The sequence below is a fragment of the Ascaphus truei genome, chromosome 13, assembly GCF_040206685.1.
Source record: "Ascaphus truei isolate aAscTru1 chromosome 13, aAscTru1.hap1, whole genome shotgun sequence".
NCBI classification, from domain to species: Eukaryota; Metazoa; Chordata; class Amphibia; order Anura; family Ascaphidae; genus Ascaphus; species Ascaphus truei.
Genome location: NC_134495.1, coordinates 38092827 through 38101528, shown reverse-complemented (window position 1 = coordinate 38101528; position 8702 = coordinate 38092827). Strand labels below are relative to the sequence as shown.

The window sequence follows — 8702 nt, the reverse complement described above, 5'->3', positions numbered from 1 at the left end:
CTCTGTGTCACCCTCTCTCTCTGTGTCACCCTCTCTCTCTCTCTCTGTCACCCTCCCTCTCTCTGTCACCCTCTCTCTCTCTCTGTGTCACTCTCTCTCTCTGTGTCACCCTCTCTCTCTCTGTGTCACCCTCTCTCTCTCTCTCTCTCTCTCTCTGTGTCACCCTCTCTCTCTCTCTCTCTGTGTCACCCTCTCTCTCTCTCTCTGTCACCCTCTCTCTCTCTCTCTGTCACCCTCTCTCTCTCTCTCTCTCTCTCTCTCTCTCTCTCTCTGTGTCACCCTCTCTCTCTGTCTCTCTCTCTGTGTCACCCTCTCTCTCTGTCTCTGTGTCACCCTCTGTCTGTCTCTGTCTCTGTGTCACCCTCTGTCTCTCTCTGTCTCTGTCTCTGTGTCACCCTCTGTCTCTCTCTGTCTCTGTGTCACCCTCTGTCTCTCTCTGTCTCTGTCTCTGTGTCACCCTCTGTCTCTCTCTGTCTCTGTGTCACCCTCTGTCTCTCTCTGTCTCTGTGTCACCCTCTGTCTCTCTCTGTCTCTGTCTCTGTGTCACCCTCTGTCTCTCTCACCCTCTGTCTCTGTGTCACCCTCTGTCTCTCTCACCCTCTGTCTCTGTGTCACCCTCTGTCTCTGTGTCACCCTCTGTCTCTCTCACCCTCTGTCTCTCTCACCCTCTGTCTCTCTCACCCTCTGTCTCTCTCACCCTGTCTCTCTCACCCTCTGTCTCTCTCACCCTCTGTCTCTCTCACCCTCTCTCTGTCTCTCTCACCCTCTCTCTGTCTCTCTCACTCTCTCTCTGTCTCTCTCACTCTCTCTCTGTCTCTCTCACTCTCTCTCTGTCTGCCTCTCTCTCTGTCTGCCTCTCTCTCACCCTCTCTCTGTCTGCCTCTCTCTCACCCTCTCTCTGTCTGCCTCTCTCTGTCACCCTCTCTCTCTCTCTGTCACCCTCTCTCTCTCTGTAACCCTCTCTCTCTCTGTCACCCTCTCTCTCTCTGTCACCCTCTCTCTCTCTGTCACCCTCTCTCTCTCACCCTCTCTCTCTCTGTCACCCTCTCTCTCTCTGTCACCCTCTCTCTCTCTCTGTCACCCTCTCTCTCTCTCTGTCACCCTCTCTCTCTCTGTCACCCTCTCTCTCTCTGTCACCTCTCTCTCTCGCTCTCTCTCACCTCTCGCTCTCTCTCACCTCTCGCTCTCTCTCACCTCTCGCTCTCTCTCACCTCTCGCTCTCTCTCACCTCTCGCTCTCTCTCACCCTCTCTCTCTGTCTCTCTCACCCTCTCTCTCTGTCTCTCTCACCCTCTCTCTCTGTCTCTCTCACCCTCTCTCTCTGTCTCTCTCACCCTCTCTCTCTGTCTCTCACCCTCTCTCTCTCTCTCTCTCTCTCTCTCACCCTCTCTCTCTCTCTCTCACCCTCTCTCTCTCTCTCTCTCTCTCTCTCTCTCACCCTCTCTCTCTCACCCTCTCTCTCTCTCTCTCTCTCACCCTCTCTCTCTCTCTCTCTCTCTCTCTCTCTCTCTCACCCTCTCTCTCTCTCTCTCTCACCCTCTCTCTCTCTCTCACCCTCTCACCCTCTCTCTCCCTCTCTGTCTCTCTCACCCTCTCTGTCTCTCTCACCCTCTCTCTCTCTCTGTCTCTCTCACCCTCCCTGTCTTATTTTAACTGGCGTATACCTACACCGAAGTAACCTACCCTTCTTTCTTCCAGATCTGACTCAAGTTTCACACGGGAGACCTCTGAAGACAGGTAGGGAACACCTCCCCTCCAGTATAGTACCTTGAGGGACTACGGATCAGGTAAGATCCCAGGCGGGATTGCTGCTTTAGAAATTGTGAAGAGAGGGCATCCTGACACTGGTTAAGGGGTTCAGAATCATTCACATCTGGGTTTTTTTTGTTCGATTAGTGAGGTCAACACACACACACACAACTATGTAACAAAGACTAATGGTCGTAAGTATAAGTGTACTACAATAAATAAACTGTTATGTAAAAAAAAAAATGTCCCGGTTTTTCATTTTCAAAATCTGGTCACCCTAATTATGAGTGAGTTTGAGTTTGTGTATGAGTGAGTGTGAGTATAGGGCTGGGGTAAAGATTTACCTTTATGGAATAAAATGACACATATTATTGTTTTATCCTTTTCTAGAAAACTCTAAGTTACTGACCCACATAACACAGATGTGTTGAGACTCACACAGTTCTGTAACCCAGAGAAGTACAGGATATAGAAAAGCAGTGATACTGTGATCACAGGAGCAGCTAATGGGACATATCAGGAAATGTAACCTCCCCAATCAGATGTTTTGTACTAATAACTGCACGTTTAATAACAAGAAATCAGACAAAATCTTCTTCTGTATCTTAGTTTTCCTTCCCTTTTACACCCAACCTTGTGACATGAAAACATGAAATAAATTATTTTTGCAGCAATCGTTTCAATGCGTTTATTTTTACTTCATATTTTGTTTTCTCACATCAGTCTGTGAGTCTGCCTGTCTGTCTGTCTGCAATCCCTAGTAATTTTCTTTTTATCTGTGATTTAAACAAATTGCCTATAACATTATGTGTAATAAATAAGGGAACAAGCTGTGTGTTACATTCTCAGCTCACTCTGACGGTCTGTATTCACTTTTACTTCTGTTATTATTCTATCCCTCCCTGTATCCCCATCTCTATCCTTATCTCTTCCCCATCTCTATCCCCCTCTATCCTCCCCCCACCTCTATCCTCACCTCTATCCCCTCCTCACCTCTATCCTCCCCTCTATCCCCCCTCTATCCTTATCTCTATCCTCACCTCTATCCTCATCTCTATCCTCCCCTCTATCCCCCACCTCTATCCCCACCTCTATCCCCACCTCTATCCCCACCTCTATCCCCACCTCTATCCTCACCTCTAACCCCATCTCTATCCTCACCTCTATCCCCACCTCTATCCTCACCTCTATCCTCACCTCTATCCTCACCTCTATCCTCACCTCTATCCCCACCTCTATCCCCACCTCTATCCTCACCTCTATCCCCACCTCTATCCCCACCTCTATCCCCACCTCTATCCCCACCTCTATCCCCACCTCTATCCCCACCTCTATCCCACCTCTATCCTCACCTCTAACCCCATCTCTATCCTCACCTCTATCCCCACCTCTATCCTCACCTCTATCCTCACCTCTATCCTCACCTCTATCCCCACCTCTACCCCCACCTCTATACTCCCTCTATCCCCCCTCTATCCTCATCTCTATCCCCCACCTCTATCCCCACCTCTATCCTCACCTCTATACTCACCTCTATCCCCCACCTCTATCCTCACCTCTATCCCACCTCTATCCTCACCTCTATCCCCCCCTCCATCCCCATCTCTATCCTCCCCTCTATCCCCCCTCTATCCTTATCTCTATCCTCATCTCTATCCTCATCTCTATCCTCATCTCTATCCTCATCTCTATCCTCCCCTCTATCCCCCACCTCTATCCCCACCTCTATCCCACCTCTATCCCCCCTCTATCCTTATCTCTATCCTCACCTCTATCCTCACCTCTATCCTCACCTCTATCCTCACCTCTATCCTCACCTCTATCCTCACCTCTATCCTCATCTCTATCCTCATCTCTATCCTCATCTCTATCCTCCCCTCTATCCCCCACCTCTATCCCCACCTCTATCCCCACCTCTATACTCACCTCTATCCCCACCTCTATCCTCACCTATATCCTCACCTCTATCCTCACCTCTATCCTCACCTCTATCCCCACCTCTATCCTCACCTCTATCCCCACCTCTATCCCCACCTCTATCCTCACCTATATCCCCACCTCTATCCTCACCTCTATCCTCACCTCTATCCTCACCTCTATCCCCACCTCTATCCTCACCTCTATCCCCACCTCTATCCCCACCTCTATCCCCACCTCTATCCCCACCTCTATCCCCACCTCTATCCTCACCTCTATCTCACCTCTATCCCCATCTCTATCCCCACCTCTATACTCCCTCTATCCCCCCTCTATCCCCCACCTCTATCCTCACCTCTATCCCCACCTCTATCCCCACCTCTATCCTCACCTCTATCCCCCACCTCTATCCCCACCTCTATCCTCACCTCTATCCTCACCTCTATCCTCACCTCTATCCCCCACCTCTATCCCCACCTCTATCCCCACCTCTATCCTCACCTCTATCCCCCACCTCTATCCCCACCTCTATCCTCACCTCTATCCTCACCTCTATCCTCACCTCTATCCTCACCTCTATCCTCACCTCTATCCCCACCTCTATCCCCACCTCTATCCTCACCTCTATACTCACCTCTATCCCACCTCTATACTCACCTCTATCTCACCTCTATCCCCATCTCTATCCCCACCTCTATCCCCACCTCTATCCCCACCTCTATCCCACCCTCCCACCTCTATCCCCCCTCTATCCTCACCTCTATCCTCACCTCTATCCCCCACCTCTATCCCCACCTCTATCCCCCCTCTATCCTCACCTCTATCCTCACCTCTATCCCCCACCTCTATCCCCCACCTCTATCCCTGTCACGGTTGTGCTCGCCACAAACCTGGGTCGGACCGCGAGGCTGAGGTGGGGTTGTAAAAGCACCGACCTGAGACCGCGCAGGCTGATCCGGATTGCGCAGTTCGTTGTACATTGCAGGATCAGGATAGGAGAAGACAGCGTCGTCGTTGTAGAAGCCAGGGTCAGGGCTGGAGATATCAGGATAAACATTGTTCAAGCAAGAGTTTGGCAACATGTAGTCAGGAGAGCCCCGCTTCAGCTTAGGAGCGCGGGGTTGGGCTCTGCGTGAGCGACGGCCATGGCCCATGGTGCTGGTCACAGGAGATGGTAAGCAGACCAGAGTAGCACACCGCTTTGCTGCACGGGTGAACCAGTGCTACAGCGCAAGAGTCCTGAGCGGGATGGGGAATCCTCTGTTTCAGCACAGGAACCAGGACACGACCTCTCTAGATTAGGGAAAGAGTAGGCCCTAGGAACCAGGAAGCTATAGAAAGACAGGGAAACCACCGCTGCAGTGCAGGAATCCAAGAAGCTGAAGGACGCAGGGACGAAACCTCCGCTTCAGTGCAGGAATCCAGGAGGCTGAAGGACGCAGGGACGAAACCTCTGCTTCAGCACAGGAGAACAGGAAGCTGAAGGACGCAGGACGGGACCTCCGCTTCAGCACAGGAGAACAAGCGGAAGCTTGAAGGAAGCTGAAGGACGCAGGGCGGAACCTCCGCTTCAGCACAGGAGAACAAGCGGGAGCTTGACGGAAGCTGAAGGACGCGGGGCGGAACCTCCGCTTCAGCACAGGAGAACAAGCGGGAGCTTGACGGAAGCTGAAGGACGCAGGGCGGAACCTCCGTATCAGCATAGGAGAACAAGCGAGGGCTTGTGGCAGAACGATAGTGACATCCAGTAAGGACTATGCTCGGCAGGGAGCATTGTGGGAAGACAGTACTTAAAGGCCAGCGGGCCAATCCCCGGCGGGGGTGTGAAAGTACTGCTCCAATGAGTACATGCAAATCTAGGTTGCAGTGATAGGCTGCACAGCTGTAGTAGATACCAGAGGGAGTGTGTGGCAGTAACTTTGGTAAGAGAATCCAGGCTGCAGTAAATAACAGGAGTGTTCCAGAACTGCACCGGTCTGCAAGGTAAGGCAACCAGTAAACCGCGGAGCGGATTCCTTACAATCCCCCACCTCTATCCCCACCTCTTTCCCCACCTCTATCCTCACATCTATTCCCACCTCTATCCCCACCTCTATCCCAACATCTCTCCTCAATCCGCACCTCTTTCCCCACCTCTATTCCCACCTCTATCCTCACCTCTATCCTCACCTCTATCCCCATCTCACCTCTTTCCCCACCTCTATCCTCACCTCTATCCCCATCTCACCTCTATCCTCACCTCTATAGTTCCCCTGATTGATTGTTCTCAGTCTGACTCACTGAGCCACTCCTTCAGCACTACTCAATACAATGATACAATGATACAAAGCATCACTTATATATCTCCTAACGATTCACAGGCCACTGAGTCTTAGTAATTCTCTTTACAATCTTTTAAATAGTGCATTAAATATGATTAAAAAATAAATAAAATAAGGCTAAAATGGGGATGAAGTGGTGTCTTAGCTCCCACCAACGTTCTTCTGTTTTTTATATGCATATCAACTTACTGTATATAGAAGAGTAAACAATGATTGGTGCCATCAGTAGTATGGGATTATAATTTATATTTCTTTTATAATTTTGCACTTCTTAGTCTGCCGTCGTATATTGGAGTTTCCTTTGAGTCTTTTTGTGTCTTTCTTTTCCAGACAGAAAACATGCAGCTCTCATGAACATGGTGAATAGAACCCTGGTGACAGAGTTTGTTATTCTGGGGTTTTCCAGCAGCAGGGAGCTTCAGGAGGTCTACTTTGTTGTCTTCTTGGTAATGTATATTCTGACATTAACCCAGCATGCGGTTAACATTGTGGTCATACACTTGGACTAGCGCCTCCATACCCCTATGTACTTCTTCCTCGTCAACCTCTCATTTCGGAGATTGCTTATATCACTGTCACTGTCCCCAAGATGTTGGCCAACTTCCTATCAGAGACAAAGACCATCTCAATTAACGGATGCTTTGCCCAGTCGCACATTTTCTTCTTTCTAGGTACCACTGAATGCTTCCTGTTGACTGCAATGGCATATGATCGCTACCTAGCGATCTGTAATCCTCTACATTATAATGGACTTATGGACAGATGGGCTTGTATTTGTCAGGAATCCACTCCTGGGTTTGGCTGAAGCCCATCCATCCGGAGCTTTGCAGGTTCCAGACAAACTATTCCCTGCTTCTGCAATCACCTGCCTCCTGCTGCCTCCTGTGCAGCTCTGGCCTGATTGGCCTCCTGTGCTATTTAGTTCTTGCCCCGCCCTCAGGAAGTTGCTGGACATAGACTTTGCAATCCATCTTGCAAGTAACTGTGCTTGTCACAGACTCTCTGTTTGGTCTGCTAGGCCTCCTTGTGCCTTGTATCCTGCTCCCAGTCCTCTGCTCCCCAAGGCCTCCTTGCATAGCAGCCCCGGCGCTGCTTCCTTTGTTCCTGGCGACTTCGCCGCCGTGCTGTAGCGGCTACGCTAGTTTCCCCAGTGTTTCCTGTGGCGTGTCTGCACCCCTGGTTCCTATGACCTTCCTGTCTGCAGTTCCTGTTCCCAGTGGTCTCCACCACTCTCGGCTGTACCCGGCTAGGGGGTGCCGTTTTGTGCTGAAGCACTGGATTCCCAGTTCCTGTTCCTATCTCTGAAACCCTGCTGTCTTCGCTGAAGTAGCATTGTTGGATTCCCTGATGACGACCTCGGCTCGTATCCTCGACCACCGCTCCTGTGCCGCCTGCCTTGACCCCGGCCTGGATAACGTTAACTCTGTTCTCTCCAATCCTGAACCTGGCCTGTTTGACGATGATTTCCGCACTCCGGTCCAGTCTGTGTGGTCTAAGGTCGGTGCTTGTACATCCCCACCTCAGCCCCGCGGTCCGGTACCAGTTTTTGGCAAGCACGTACGTTACAGTATTACATTTGCGGGGGGTGCCGGCTGGGTGGTTCTCTGGCACCAATTTTGCCATCCACATTCATATTTCGCTTTCCTTTCTGCGGCTCTAATGTCATCGACCATTTCTTCTGTGACTCTCCCCCACTGCTGAAACTCTCATGCCAAAGCATCGACACTATTGAGGTGATTGTCTTTATATTAGGTTCCTTAATTCTCCTAACTTCATTCTTGCTGACCATGGTCTCTTACATCAATATCATCTCTACTATACTGAAGATCCCTACGGCCGATGGACGTCAGAAGGCGTTTTCCACCTGTGCTTCCCACCTCACCATAGTCATTATATTCTATGGCACCACCATGTTCACATATGTCAGACCCAGGGCCCTCAATGCTTTTGATACCAACAAGGTCTTGTCCGTCATGTACTCTGTAGTCACCCCAATGATCAATCCCATTATCTACAGTTTAAGAAACAATGATATCAGACAAGCAGTGAAGAACGTTGTGGGTAGAAAATAAATTAGTAACTAATTGCACGTAAATCCTGCTTTACAACAACGATCAAAAACGTCAATTATTTGTTTAGTAAGCCGTAAGTTTGTGTGTTAACAAAGTAAAATGTACAAGCCTGTGTGCATAACTGTTGGACATCCACCACTTCTATTTGGTAGCTTAGACAATCTGGAAGTGGTGCAAAGCTTCCAGTTGGTATATTTCGAAGATGCAAAATCCATTACTATTAACTGCCAATGAATCCCAGTTTATTGGGAGGCCAGAGAGCTGGCTGTGACCTTGGAGTCGTATCTCATCTACTGTACATACACTGGCGACACACTTTATTCGAGCTTGGCTAGTCCCACGAATTCGGGTATACCCGGGTGTATTGAGGTTTGTGACTGTTTTCTGCCCGAGTGCATTGAGGTATTTTCCATGCAGGGATTTAAGCATTTTATTCCCGCTGGCTGCAATACTGCACAGTATATATATATATACTGCATTACAATTCATGAATTTATGCCATCTGGTAGACACGCGAAGCATTGCAGCCTATTAAATCCTAATCATTATCATTTAACAGATCAGCCACCCATCAGCCAGGCATGAACCCAGGCTGGGAAGGCAAATGCAACGGGGCTTGTCAGAGGTGAGGAGCGGCGCATTCC

At 49.8% G+C, this 8702-nt stretch overlaps 1 protein-coding gene and 1 long non-coding RNA gene across 2 annotated transcripts in view; both read left to right on the top strand.

Annotated features, from left to right (window-relative positions):
* The window catches only part of LOC142465276 (uncharacterized), a 234855-nt gene that overhangs the window by 224035 nt on the left and 2118 nt on the right, over window positions 1–8702 (top strand). The window lies entirely within an intron of this gene.
* Window positions 6337–8058, top strand: LOC142465206 (olfactory receptor 10R2-like). Its single transcript, XM_075569208.1, is given in 3 exon segments — window positions 6337–6550; window positions 6553–6752; window positions 7555–8058. Coding segments are annotated over 3 exon segments (918 nt in total).